The following is a 15,245-nucleotide window of genomic DNA, read 5'->3' as shown; positions in this document are numbered from 1 at the left end:
TCACCTGCTGGGAGTATGTTCATTTTAAATTGTTTCTACAAGCCTTGAAGATGCAAGACTTCCTCAAAATTGTGCCCAAAACAGAGTCACAAAGAAGTGATCCCCATTATTTTAAAACCCATTAACATTGCAACATAAAAATGCAAAAGCTGCAATGCACAAAATAACACAGCATAGTTGCAAGACATAGTTGCACAACTCTTGCTCATTACATTTGTAGAACAAGGATGCAAATGTAGAAAAGGCGACCACATTTCCAGATGAGTTATAGACCCAGAAATGCATCTAGTAGGTGAACTTTCTGCCTCCATGTTTGACCATGACATATAAAGATGAAGAAAACCTTTTACTAACCAGCCAATCGTAGTCTGGTTTCAGACCTGGCTACAGTACCGAGACGGCTTTGGTCGCCTTGGTGGATGACCTCCGCAGGGAGCTGGACAGGTGGAGTGTGACCCTGCTGGTTCTCTTGGACATCTCAGCGGCTTTCGATACCATCGACCATGGTATCCTTCTGGGACGGCTCTCTGGGATGGGCCTTGGGGGCACTGCATTGCAGTGGCTCCAGTCCTTCCTGGAGGGCCGTTCCCAGTTGGTGAAGCTGGGGGACACCTGCTCGGACCCCTGGCCATTGACCTGTGGGGTCCCGCAAGGTTCCATTTTGTCCCCCATGCTTTTTAATATCTACATGAAACCGCTGGGAGAGGTCATCCGGAGTTTTGGAGTGCGGTGCCATCTCTACGCGGATGACACCCAACTCTACTACTCCTTTCCACCTAATTCCAAGGAAGCCCCTCGGATACTGGACCAGTGTCTGGCCACTGTGTTGGCCTGGATGAGGGTGAACAAGCTGAGACTTAATCCTGATAAGACAGAGGTCCTCCAGGTCAGTCGTACGTCTGATCGGGGTATTGGGTGGCAACCTGTGCTCGACGGGGTCGCACTCCCCCTGAAATCACAGGTCCGCAGCTTGGGGGTCCTCCTGGACTCTGTGCTGACACTTGAGGCCCAAGTGTCGGCCGTGGCCGGGAGGGCCTTTGCACAACTAAAACTTGTGCGCCAGCTGCGACCATACCTCGAGAAGTCAGATCTGACCATGGTGGTCCATGCCTTAGTTACCTCTAGACTGGATTACTGCAATGCGCTCTACGTGGGGCTGCCTTTGAAGACGGCTCGGAAACTACAACTAGTACAATGATCGGCAGCCAGGTTTCTAACTGGGGCAGATTACAGGGCGCGCTCAACGCCGCTGTTTAAAGAGCTCCACTGGCTGCCATTTATTTTCCGAGCCCAATTCAAGGTGCAGGTTATCACCTACAAAGCCCTAAACGCTTTGGGACCCACCTACCTTCGAGACCGCATTTCCCCCTATGAACCCGCACGACCTCTTCGCTCGTCGGGGGAGGCCCTCCTCTCGCTTCCATCAACTTCGCAGTTGCGGTTGGTGGGGACGAGGGAGAGGGCCTTCTCCGCCGTGGCCCCCCGGCTGTGGAACTCACTCCCCAGGGAGATTAGACAGACCCCTACCCTACTTTCTTTCAGGAAGAGCCTGAAAACTTGGCTATTCCAGAAGGCCTTCGTTGACTGATCCTTGTGGGATCATGTTATTTACCTATTAAGCAGTAGACCCTCTGGATTGTTTTTAGGATTCATTCAGCACTTTAAGTATTACACCTGCTGTATAATTATCCCTCCCTGATAACTTGATATTGCTTTGCACCTTGGCCTGGATCTTTTGACCCAAATCGGGATTTTAATATTATTGTGTATATTGACTTTTATGACTGTTTTTAATCATGTTGAAGTTTTACTGCTCGGTTTAATGTTTTATCTGATTTGTGCTGTCGTGTCTGGGCATGGCCCCATGTAAGCTGCCCCGAGTCCCTCGGGGGAGATGGGGCGGGATATAAGAATAAAATTATTATTATAATTATTATTACTATTTTGTCTGCAGCTAAAGTAAGTTTTCCTTAGTTGAAAATAGTTTTGGAAGTTCAGTGGTAGCTGAAGAAATTCCCAACTCATAGAAAACACTATTTAGTGGCAGAAGCCACATCCAACCGCGATGAGCATCCACTTCAGCAGAGCCTTAGAACTTTTCACATAATCCTATGAGATTTGGAAGGGTCGCAGGCCCGTGGCACAGCAGGTCCGGACTCCAGACATTGCTGAAAAGAAACGCTGAAGTTTGGGTTGCCAGCAGGCATCAGGAGCTGCGTGGGGCCATTTTTGTGACTGGTGCCACTTACGTTTGCTGGCCATAAAGTTGAAAGAAGCATATTGCTACCATTTCCTGCCATGACCAGAAGGAAGTAAAAAGGTTTCCCTTGACGTTAAGTCCAGTTGTGACCGACTCTGGGGGTTGGTGCTCATCTCCATTTCTAAGCCGAAGAGCCGGCGTTGTCCGTAGACATCTCCAAGGTCATGTGGCCGGCATGACTGCATGGAGCGCCCTTACCTTCCTGCCGAAGCGGTACCTATTGATCTACTCACATTTGCATGTTTCTGAACTGCTAGGTTGGCAGGAGCTGGGGCTAACAGCGGGTGCTCATTCCGCTCCTGGGATTTGAACCTGGGACCTTTTGGTCTGCAAGTTCAGCAGCTCAGCGTTTTAACACACTGAGCCATCAGGGGCCCAGAAGTGCCTGGATGTAAAATGGGTCCTTCTCTTTGGAAAGGTTTTGTGAGAGAGCACTCTGGTCCCCTGTGTTGGGAATCTAGGAGCTGTTAAGCTCAAATCACCCTCTTTATGAGGTAAATTCCCAGGAAAAACAGCAGAGTGTGTGTAAGAATTCCAATGCAGCAAAGAAACTTATGTGTTGTGAGTTTAGGAAAGCCTTTGTCTCTTCAGGATGGCAAAGGATCGCAAAGCCAGCTTAAAAGTTTAAAAGCATTTATTGAGGTAAAAAGAAATCCATTGATAGATAGAAAAGATTTGGAGCTAACTACCCTGTTTCCCCAAAAATAAGACATCCCCAGAAAATAAGACCTACCGTGTTTCCCCGAAAATAAGACAGTGTCTTATATTATTTTTTGCTCCCAAAGATGTGCTAGGTCTTATTTTCAGGGGATGTCTTATTTTTCCATGAAGAAGAATTCACATTTATTGTCGAACAAAAAAAAAAAAAGAACATTTATTATATACTGTACAGTAGTTGTCATTACAAACCAGCATAACCAGACAAACTGTGAATCCTATCAAGAATTTCTTGTTACTACCATTATTTCCATGTACAACTGGTATGTACATTTACCAATCCTGCATGCTCTGGTGTTCTGTTTGGCAGGCACTGGGCATGCTTCCAAACAAAAACTTTGCTAGGTCTTACTTTCGGGGGAGGCCTTATATTTAGCAATTCAGCAAAATCTCTACTAGGTCTTATTTTCTGGGGATGTCTTATTTTAGGGGAAACAGGGTAGTAGAGGTTTTGCTGAATTGCTAAATATAAGGCCTCCCCTGAAAGTAAGACCTAGCAAAGTTTTTGTTTGGAAGCATGCCCACCAAACAACACCAGAGCTTAAAGGATCAGTAAATGTACGTACCATAGATTGTTGTACATGGAAATAATGGTAGTAACAAGAAATTCTTGATAAGATTATGCTGATTATGCTGGTTTGTGATGACAACTACTGTACAGTATATAATAAATGTTCATTTTTTTGTTCAACAATAAATGTGAATTCTTCTTCATGGAAAAATAAGACAACCCGTGAAAAAAAGACCTAGCACATCTTTGGGAGCAAAAATTAATATAAGACACTGTCTTATTTTCGGAGAAACACGGTAGCTTATCTAATCTGATCTAATACACATAGACGGATCAAAATAACAAAGAATCTAGATAGCTACATCTTGACTACAAGAGGGGACAAATGCGTCCTCTCTGTGAAACAAAGCAGGAAAAATGAATGGCGATCACCTCGTGGTGAGTCCCTTTCTTCTCTAGGGCCATAAAAATTCCAAAAGGCCAAATTGAGGAAGTTACTTCAACCCCTAGGAGAGATCACATTTCTAAAATCAACAAAAGGATGGGGTGGATCTAAACAGGACAGGAAGAAGGAAACAAGAGTAAAGCCTATCAAGCATGCATAGGACTGTGGGAAGGTGTCCCTAACTCTGCTCTAGGCTTGCTATCTAATGATAGAGACAGGCAGTGCAGGATGACATTTTCTAACACCCGGCACCCTAACAAATCCTGTGGCTGCAATCCTGCCAAATTTAGCACCAGATACAACAGCACAACCATCCTTGGCATGCACTTGCTTCCATTGCAGTCACTCTGTGTTGCCCATGCTATAGACTTGATATCGTACTGCCTCCCATGATTATGTCTGGATTTTTCTTGCTTCTTGATAGATGAATCAACACAGAGTTCTCTGAATCTGGAAGATTTAAAAGTCACTGCTTTGGGGACGTTTGGGACGTGTCTTTTTGTTGTTTTGTGTCGCTGAAGTTCTGTTTCTTTCGGGCTCTTCCCTTTCACTGTGCCTATCAACTGTTGTGTTACAGTGTATTTCAACATGGCAGGTTGCTCGGAGCCACTGGGCATGAAATCCCGCCTCATCTCTGACCAGCAGATCTCCGCTTCCAGTGTGTACAAGACGTGGGGCATTGATGCGTTCACTTGGTATCCGCACTATGCACGCCTCGACAAGACGGGAAAGAGCAACGCCTGGGCGGCCCTCCACAACAAGCAGGGCGAATGGCTACAGGTGTGTCCTCGCCGGAGCTGCTTACAGGAGACGGGGACATGGGAAGGCAATGTGGGAAGGGGAACTTCACTTCACTTCACTTCACTTTATTTCTTAATTAGTCGCTCTCCACCAGAGTGCTCCGAGCGACTTACAATTTAAAACATCATTCCACAATATAAAAACATTCAACATAAAAACATTCAACAGTGACTATTTGGCAAATTAGATCTGATTTACTTAAATGCACAACCAAACAGCCAAGTCTTGAGTGCTTTTCCAAAAGGTCACAATTCTGACATTGCTCTCATATATGGAGGCAATGAGTTCCACAGAATTGGAGCATCGGTCGAAAAGGCTCTGTGCCTTGTAGCTTCCAGGCCTACCTCCCTAGGGCCCGGTACATATAGGAGATTTTCCTGAGAGGATCGAGGTGACCACTAATGGAAGAAAGGAATGAGGCGGTCCCTAAGATATAATGGTCCTTGGCCATTTCGAGCTCTAAATGTCAGGACCAGTATCTTTTAAGAGATCCGATGTTCTATTGGTAGCTAATGCAGTTGTTTCAGAATCAGTGTAATATGGGATCTTATAGATGATCCCGCTAGCAGCTTGGCTGAACTTGTGGTTACATGGTACTGTTATTGTGGAATTTGGCCTTGTCTGGTTGAGGTTGATAGGTGAGGATGATGAAAGCACCTCCAGCCTTCCTTCAGGCTTCCCTGTTCCCTCTGATGTCCTGTCCGGACAGTCCTTTTATCCCAGGAGCGCCTGCAGCAACCAGGAGGGTGGCCAGACGCCGTTCTCTATAAACCCCGAAGCAATTGCTACAAAAGGCAAAAAATACGAGATTTCCCGGTGCAGAAATATCACAGTTTTTAGCCGAATATCTGGATCTTTGCATGTCTGTGTGCCCCTGTAATCGGACATACAGGGAAGTCATGCTCCCCCTCTATTCTGCCTTGGTCAGACCACACCTGGAATCACACTGTGTCCAATTCTGGGCACCACAGTTGAAGGGAGATGTTGACTCTAAGCTGGAAAGCGTCCAGAGGAGGGCGACTAAAATAATCAAAGGTCTGGAGAACAAGCCCTATGAGGAGAGGCTTAAAGAACTGGGCATGTTTAGCCGGCAGAAGAGAAGGCTGAGAGGAGACATGATAGCCATGTACAAATGCGTGAGGGGAAGTCATAGGGAGGAGGGAGCAAGATTGTTTTCTGCTGCCCTGCAGACTAGGACATGGAACAATGGCTTCAAACTACAGGAAAGGAGATTCCACCTGAACATCAGGAAGAACTTCCTCACTGTGAGAAGGGCTGTTCAGCAGTGGAACTCTCTGCCCCGGACTGTGGTGGAGGCTCCTTCTTTGGAGGCTTCTAAGCAGAGGCTGGATGGCCATCTGTCGGGGGTGCTTTGAATGCGATTTCCTGCTTCTTGGCAGGGGGTTGGACTGGATGGCCCATGAGGTCTCTTCCAACTCTACTATTCTATGATTCTATGAAATCACAGAATTTTGTGTCTCAATATGTTCCCAGGTTTTAGATGCTTGTTCCTGATTGGTCGGTTCCTAAAAAGAAGGTGACACTTGAGTAGAAAGGCTCTTTCAAAAGGCCTTTGATACTTAATTTGGTGTCGGACTGATCTATCTGCCCATTTTAGAATAGCCCCATTCTCGAGGTGTTGCCAATGCTATATTGCACTTTGTCCATTTCAACTGTGAAATTACCTTCCCCATTTCAGCCCATTTCGGCACATGTTGCACTTTGCCTGGTTTCTATGAATTAGTCTCCAGTGTTAATATTGTATGTTTTATGTTGATTTTAACAATTGTTTTTGCTATAATTGATGTTTTTATTGGATAACTGTTTTATTGCTGTGTTTTGATATTTGATTGTTTTATCGGGCATGGCCCCATGTAAGCCGCCCTGAGTCCCTTCGGGGAGATGGGGCGGGGTATAAAAATAAAGTTGTTATTATTATTATTATTATTATTATTATTATTATTATTATTATTATTATTATTATAGAAGGCAAAAACCTTGTCCTGGGAAGAGGCACTTTGTCCTTCGCATGTTTCATGAAGTTTATGGCAGAAAAATGAAGTTCCTGGGGTGCCACAAGTACTTTCACATTAAGTAGTAAACAACGGAACAGAAACAGACATTTTCAAGCCAGGAACAGAATGCCATCATTACTGTAATTAGTCAGACCTTGTTGTATGGTCATCTGTGCAGACCTGTTTTGTGGTGTGCTTCTGCCAAGGAACAACAGGATGATGATGCTGGGTTATACATGTTAGTTCCTCGTTGGTGTATGCTGACAACATGGGTAAGTTTAGTAAATGGCAAAGACTTACTACTGGCTGTTGGGATATGGATGTGCTGGTGAGGAATGTAAATACTGAGAGCCAAGGACATGCAGGTGGCTAATAGGAACAGACATGTATAACCCAGGAACAGCACCCTGTTATTCGAAGCCACAAGTACACAACCAAATCTGCCTGGATAGATGGCCAGGCGGCCAGGCTCTAAAAAGTATCAATAATGAGAAAGTTCTGTTCCTGTCTTGAAAGTATGTGTTCCTGTTTCACTGTGTAGTGCTGATTTGGGCAGAAGTGGTCCTATCCCATGAGGTGTGTTTGTGTGGCAGATACTTCATGAAACGTCTGGAGGGAGGGCACAGGTTTTCTAGCCAGGACAAAGAATAGAACTTTTGTGTGTTGTCGAAGGCTTTCATGGCCGGGATCACAGGGTTGTTGTATGTCTTTCGGGCTGTGTGGCCATGTTCCAGAAGTATTCTCTCCTGACGTTTCGCCCACATCTATGGCAGGCATCCTCAGAGGTTGTGAGGTATGGATAAACTAGGTAAAGAAAGGAAAGAATATATATCTGTGGAGGGACCACCAAACGCCAAAGAGCCGGCGTTGTCCGTAGACATCTCTAAGGTCATGTGGCCAGCATGACTGCATAGAGCACCCTTACCTTCCCGCCGGAGCGGTACCTATTGATCTACTCACATTGGCATGTTTTCGAACTGCTAGGTTGGCAGTTCGAAAATAGACAAATGTGAGTGAATGAATAGGTACTGCTTCAGTGGAAAGGTAACAGCACTCCATGCCAGGGGTCCTCAAACTTTTTAAGTGGAGGACCGGTTCACAGTCTTTCAGACTGTTGGGGGGCCAGACTATGAAATGGTCCAAAATGAGGATTGTTGTTGTGTGCCTTCAAGTCATTTCAGAGTTAGGTCAACCTTGATGAGTCTAAAGTTTAGGACAGAGGCCAGGTCAATCACCTTGGAGGGCCTTAGTTTGGGGACCTCTGATCTAGACGATCTCATAAGACCATAGGAAAGCAAAGAGACCTCCAAAAACCATCTAGATGGTCTCATAAGACCATAGGTAAGGAAAGGGACCCTCAAAGGTCATCTAGACAGTCTCATAGGACCATAGGTAAGGAAAGGGACCTCCAAAAGCCGTCTAGATGGTCTCATAAGGCCGTAGCTAAGCAAAGAGACCTTCAAAAACCATCTAGATGGTCTCATAAGACCATAGTTAAGGAAAGGGACCCTCAATGGCCATCTAGATGATCTCATACAGCCATCAGAAGACCATAGGTAAGGAAAGAGACCCTCAAAGGTCATCTAGACGGTCTCATAGGACCATAGGTAAGGAAAGTGACCTCCAAAAGCCATCTAGATGGTCGCATAAGGCTGTAGCTAAGCAAAGAGACCTTCAAAGACCATCTAGACGATCTTATAAGACTATAGGTAAGCACAAAGACCTCCAAAGACCAGGTAGACTTAGGTCAACCCTAAGTCTAAAGTTTAGGACAGGGGCCAGGTCAATGACCGTGGAGGCTCCTTCCTTGGAGGCTTTTAAGCAGAGGCTGGATGGCCATCTGTTGGGGGTGCTTTGAATGCGATTTCCTGCTTCTTAGCAGGGGGTTGGACTGGATGGCCCATGTGGTCTCTTCCAACTCTACTATTCTATGATTCTATGATTCTAGGGCCGCATCCGGCCCCTGGGCCTTAGTTTGGGGACCCCTGCTCCATGCAGTCATGCCAGTGGCCACATGACCTTGGAGGTGTCTGCGGACAAAGCCGGCTCTTTGGCTTAGAAATGGAGATGAGCACCAACCCCCAGAGTTGGACTCGACTGGACTTTATGTCAAGGGGAAACCTTTACCTTTATGAGTCCAACAGCATTGAATGAATTAACCCACCTGTTGAACTATCATCACCATCAGCCCCAGCAGCATGGACATGTTGTTTGGGGCTGATGGGATTTGGAGGCAGACGGGGGTGCCGGACTAGGAAAGGTTTCGCTAACCATACCAAATATGGAATCTTGCCATTTTTTTACTCTTAGCGTGAATTTCCCTGTCTTTGCTTTCTGCAGATTGATCTTGAGACTCAGAAAAAGGTGGCTGGGATTGTCACGCAAGGGGCTCGTGATTTTGGCCACATTCAGTATGTCGCTGCCTACAAAGTCGCTTACAGCGATGACGGGAAGTACTGGATGCTTTACAAGGACAGCAAGACAAACGGCACCAAGGTATGTAGATTGGAGGAAAATCTCTGCGGCATGGCAACAAGTGGGCTTCATTTCTATTCTTGTGCTATGTTGGGTTTTCTACATCCATTTAGAAATTCTGTGCATTTTTTGTGCCTTGGATGCATTATTTTGTTAGTTAAAACAAATAGCTTCTTCTTGTACGGCTTGACACAATTATGTAGTTACATTACTGTGAATTTAAACATACTATATACAGTCTCACTTATCCAACACTCGCTTATCCAACGTTCTGGATTATCCAACGCATTTTTGTAGTCAATATTTTCAATATATCATGATATTTTGGTGCTAAATTCGTAAATACAGTAATTACTACATAGCATTACTGCGTATTGAACTACTTTTTCTGCCAAATTTGTTGTCTAACATGATGTTTTGGTGCTTCATTTGTAAAATCATAACTTAATTTGATGTTCAATAGGCTTTTCCTTAATGCCTCCTTATTATCCAACATATTCGCTTATCCAACATTCTGCTGGCCCGTTTATGTTGGATAAGTGAGACTCTACTGTATTCGAATAATATAGTTTTTCAGCCCTTTTTTAGGACTAAAAAAAAACTTTATCGGCTTATACTCGGGTGAGGGTCCTGGTGGGCTTATATTCAGGTTGGCTTATACTCAAGTATATATGGTATATTTATTGTTTTTCTCTATTATTATTAGTATTGTTACATTTATTATTGTACTCTATTAATTATTATTACAGTAGAGTCTCACTTATCCAACATAAACGGGCCGGCAGGACGTTGGATAAGCAAATATGTTGAATAATAAGGAGAGATTAAGGAAAAGCCTATTAAACATCAAATTAGGTTATGATTTTACAAATTAAGCACCAAAACATCATGTTATACAACAAATTTGACAGAAAAAGTAGTTCAATATGAAGTAATGTTATGTTGTAATTACTGTATTTACGAATTTAGCACCAAAATATCATGATGTATTGAAAACATTGACTACAAAAATGCGTTGGATAATCCAGAATGTTGGATAAGCGAGTGTTGGATAAGTGAGACTCTACTGTATTACATGTATTATTTTACTCTATTGTTACTTTTACATTTATTTTACTCTATTTTTATTATTAATACATTTATTATTATTACATTTATTTTACTACATTTATTATTATGATTACATTTATAATTTCACTCTATTATTATTAAAAGGATACATAAGCACATTTACATTGAAGAAGATGAAAATAATGATTTAATCAGAGTTGAACAGTCATATTTTAAATTACAGTTTGATGTAAAGATTCAAAAATATTTAAACGACTGATGCCTCAATTAATGTAATTTTACTGGTATCTCGGCTTATACTGGAGTCAACGTTTCCCCAGTTTTTTTGTGGTAAAATTAGGCTTGTAGTCGAGTATATACAGTATGTACAGTGTGCTCAGTTGCACCAACTCACATAATGTCCTTTCATGAGAGATCTAAAATACCGTATATACTCGACTACAAGCCGACCCGAATATAAGCCGAGGCACCTAATTTTACCACAAAAAAACTGAGAAAACGTATTGACTCGGGTATAAGCCGAGGGTGGGAAATGCAGCAGCTACTGGTAAATTTCAAAAATAAAAATAGACAACAATAAAATTACATTAATTCAGGCATCAGTAGGTTAAATTTTTTTGAATATTTACATGAAACTGTAATTTAAAATGAGACTGTCCAACTCTGATTAAATCATTATTTTAACTTTCTTCAGTGTAAATGTGCTTACGTATCCATCCAATAATAATTAATACACTAAAATAATAAATGTAATAATAGCAATAATAGAATAAAATAATAAATGTAATAATAATAATAGAGTAAAATAATGGTGGCTCAGTGTGTTAAAGCACTGAGCTTCTGAATTTGCAGACCAAAAGGTCCCAAGTTCAAATCCCGGGAGCGGAATGAGCACGCGCTGTTAGCTCCAGCTCCTGCCAACCTAGCAGTTTGAAAACATGCAAATGTGAGTAGATCAATAGGTACCGCTCCGGCGGGAAGGTAACGGCACTCCATGCAGTCATGCTGGCCACATGACCTTGGAGGTGTCTATGGACAACGCCGGCTCTTTGGCTTAGAAATGGAGATGAGCACCAACCCCCAGAGTCAGATATGACTGGACTTAATGTCAGGGGAAACCTTTACCTTACTATATATATTCATATCTTTCTAGACATGTCTATATATATTTGTGTGTTCATTCCCCCCTGTAATATTTCCAAGCCCTATATATAGGTAGGTAAGAATATATTCATATCTTTCCAGACATCTCTCTTTATATAGATATTTGCAGAGACTTGCAAACATATGAGGGTAAATTCATATATAAAAATAATGTATATGTATGGCTACAGATACACAGGTACATAGATCTATAAGTATAAAAGATTTGCAAAGACCTGCAAACATATGAGGGTAAATTCATATATAAAAATAATGTATATGTATGGCTACAGATACACAGGTACATAGATCTATAAGTATAAAGGATTTGCAAAGACCTGCAAACATATGAGGGTAAATTCATATATAAAAATAATGTATATGTATGGCTACAGATACACAGGTACATAGATCTATAAGTATAAAAGATTTGCAAAGACCTGCAAACATATGAGGGTAAATTCATATATAAAAATAATGTATATGTATGGCTACAGATACACAGGTACATAGATCTATAAGTATAAAGGATTTGCAAAGACCTGCAAACATATGAGGGTAAATTCATATATAAAAATAATGTATATGTATGGCTACAGATACACAGGTACATAGATCTATAAGTATAAAAGATTTGCAAAGACCTGCAAACATATGAGGGGAAATTCATATATAAAATTAATGTTTATAGATAGATACACATATAAAGATACATAGAGATTGCAAAAGTTTGCAAGGGGTTAATGCCTATATATCTGTAGGAGAGTTTAACAAATATTTCAGGGAAAAATGCTTTCATAAGATTAATGAATATATATATTTCTTCTTCCTGACTTGCAAGGGTGTCTTTTCAAAACATTCCCTTGATTAAGAGCATGGGAGGCTTTGCAAAAGAAAACACACTGATAAGGGAGGAGAAGAGAGAAATAGATCACATATTGCAAATAATAGCCTGCAGGCTCTGTTGCCAGCCTTGACCTTGACCCGATTATAAGCCGGGGAGGCTTTTTATGACTTGCTTTTATTGTCTGATTATTGGTTTTATTGGTTTTCTTGTCTTGTTTTTATTGTTCTGTTCGGGCTTGGCCCCATGTAAGCCGCCCCGAGTCCCTTCAGGGAGATGGGACGGGGTATAAGAATAAAATAATAATAATAATAATAATAATAATAATAATAATAATAATAATAATTATTATTATTATTATTATTATTATTATTCAGCTCATAAATAAGGGCTGAAAAACTCGGCTTATCTTCGAGTATATACGGTAAACTATTTTTTTTAATGGTCAGCAAAAATGTCAGAAAGGAGAGTAAAGCGTGCAGTTCCTCAGGTTGGCCTCCCTTTGACGTGCCTTTTACTAACCGGGCTGTTTCTCTTCTCCTCCCTTCTTTCCCGACACAGATATTCGAAGGGAATTCCGACAATTATTCTCACAAGAAGAATGTTTTTGACGTGCCCTTCTATGCCCGGTTTGTGCGCATCTTGCCCGAGTCCTGGCACAACCGCATCACCTTGCGCGTGGAGCTTCTGGGCTGCGACGAGTAGCAGTCCCCTTGCCAAAGGGACTCGAGAGGTGGACTAGTTGTTCCCTTGCCCGTTTTGACCATTTTCCTGCCCCGGAGTCACGGCGCTTGCAGCCCCAACATCCCTCCTCCCTGTTTTAGCCCAAGAATCGTGATCGTAAGGATCGGGAGGGGAGGCAACGTCGTAGATGGAGCCGGCCTCTATGTGAACGGGGTGCTTCTTTCCTCGTCTCCCTCCTTCTCTCCCTTGTTGTTATCTCTCCCCTTTGCTTTCAGAGAACTGCATGACCACACACCCTTGCATTTCTCATGGGTCCTTAGCACTGCACTTTAAGAGCCTATGACCGTGACAGAGCCCTTGCTTTTGCAGGCCCCATTCCATCTACCAAGATACAGTCTCCCTTAATGCAATAACACACTGCAAACTTGAGCTAGCTTCACCATCATTCTTTTTCTCCGGGGTCCAGAGGGACCTCGGGTTGGGAATAGGAGGGTCTCAAACTCCTTTCAGGATTTCCTGGAGGAAGCCATGGCAGTTGAACTGGCCCAAGACCCGGTTCTGCAATCCAGACACAATATTAGTCATCGACAGAACTGTGCCTGTTCTAAAAAAAAATCCAGACTTTTTATACCAAGAAAGGCTGGACTTCACAATCTATATATATATATAACGGTAATGAAATTTCGGCCTAGGACAAAACAACAAAACTACGCATCCCAGAAACACTAAACTTGGCAGCACAACCCCTCATCCATGCCTCTACGTTCATACAACAAAAAGAAAAGAAAAATAAAGTCCTAATTAGAGGGAAATGAATAATTGTTTTCATCCAATTGCTGCCAGTTAAAAGGCTAAGCTCTGTCCACTTGGTCTCCTAGCAACCCACTCAGCCCAGAGGACAGGCAGAGTTAGGCCTCACTTAGGCCTATTCCCCACTGCCTAAAAAATACAGATTATCAGATTTAAACTGGATCATAACCCATTTATAATCTTATATTATCTGCTTTGAACTGGATTATCTTGACTCCACACTGCCATATAATCCACTTCAGTGTGCAGTCGGACACAAAGGTGGAGGCATTACTTTTCATTCAACCTGCATACATACATACATGCTAACAAGTTTGCTTTCCCAGCCACAAGAGCCAGGAAACTGGGCCTTCTCCAAGCAGTGAATGCTAGACTTGTTTTGCCTCCATTCTACCATCGTTTGCACTCTGATCCTGTCGTCTCCAAATTCGTTCCCCAATAGCATTTCTCAGGATGCCAAACATTGGAGAAAGAGTCCCTTAAAGGGTGAGCTCTCAGATCTGCAAAACCATACCCAGACTGTGGGGAGGGGGTGGGAGAAGCCCACCTCTCTCCCTTTTGCAAATGGATTTTGCCCATCTTGATTTTTGCCACCAATTTCCTCAAGTGCTCTACATTCTCAGGTTGGCACAGAGTTTGTGCGTAAAAGAGGCCATATGAAAAAAATAGGGTTTTGTGAAGCCACAGAGGGACGGAAAAGGACAGATTTTGACATTACAACCAGAGTTTGGAAACAATATGTTTTTGGACTGCAACTCCCAGAAATCCCCAGCTGGTCCACAAATATACACAAAAAGGGTTCCCAAGCTTTGATTAAAACCATTGTGGATTTCCCCTTGAAAGGTGTTTGTTTGCGGGTCGGGATAAACACGCATGGCTTCCAATAAGACAGGCCTTGGTTGGGAGGGCTGATGCCTGAGATCTGGAAGAAATTATCCCCAAGCACAGAAATACAGCGCTGTAGGATGTCCTGATGGTGGTGACTGTGGCTTCCCAGCAAGGCGCAGTACTCAGCAAAGATTTACAGTATTAAAACAACTCTTTAAAATTATTTTCACGACTCTTTCTTTGCACTGATATCTTCTTTTTTTTTTTTTGGACCATAATGTGAATCCATGGGTTAGGGCAGGGGTCCCCAAACTAAGGCCCAGGGGCCACATGCGGCCCATCGAAACCATTTATCTGGCCCCCATGGCACAAAAGAAGGGGGTTGGGCTAAATGACCCAAGGGTTCTCTTCTCTTCCAATAATAATAATAATAATAATAATAATTATTATTATTATTATTATTATTATTATTATTATTATTATTATTATTATTATTATTTTATGACACAGCAAACAAGATAGATATGCTGGTTTTCATATCACAAAATCACAAGTCGAACACTTCCCAAGTGTCTAGGACTGTGTGATGTATTTTCGGATGGTGCGCGCAGATCCCAGGCGGGGTGGCCTTTTGCAGTTGG

The 15,245-nt window shown here is 42.6% G+C and overlaps 1 protein-coding gene across 3 annotated transcripts in view; it reads left to right on the top strand.

Moving 5' to 3' along the window:
* mfge8 (milk fat globule EGF and factor V/VIII domain containing) overlaps positions 1 to 14,827 on the top strand; it is a 60,328-nt gene extending 45,501 nt beyond the window's left edge. For 2 of the 3 annotated variants that reach the window (XM_062963001.1, XM_062962999.1), the window contains 3 exons: positions 4,511 to 4,713; positions 9,090 to 9,245; positions 12,844 to 14,827. In XM_062963001.1, the coding sequence (XP_062819071.1) occupies positions 4,511 to 4,713; positions 9,090 to 9,245; positions 12,844 to 12,987 (503 nt within the window). In that variant the 3' untranslated portion in view covers positions 12,988 to 14,827. The remainder of the gene's footprint in view (positions 1 to 4,510; positions 4,714 to 9,089; positions 9,246 to 12,843) is intronic. The other variant, XM_062963000.1, reaches the window with a different exon arrangement.
* Positions 14,828 to 15,245: the final 418 nt, after the last annotated feature.

This window comes from Anolis carolinensis, unplaced genomic scaffold (assembly GCF_035594765.1).
Source record: "Anolis carolinensis isolate JA03-04 unplaced genomic scaffold, rAnoCar3.1.pri scaffold_11, whole genome shotgun sequence".
Lineage (NCBI taxonomy): Eukaryota > Metazoa > Chordata > Lepidosauria > Squamata > Dactyloidae > Anolis > Anolis carolinensis.
Note: the sequence above shows the minus strand (reverse complement) of the source record. Positions and strands in the feature narration are given on the sequence as shown.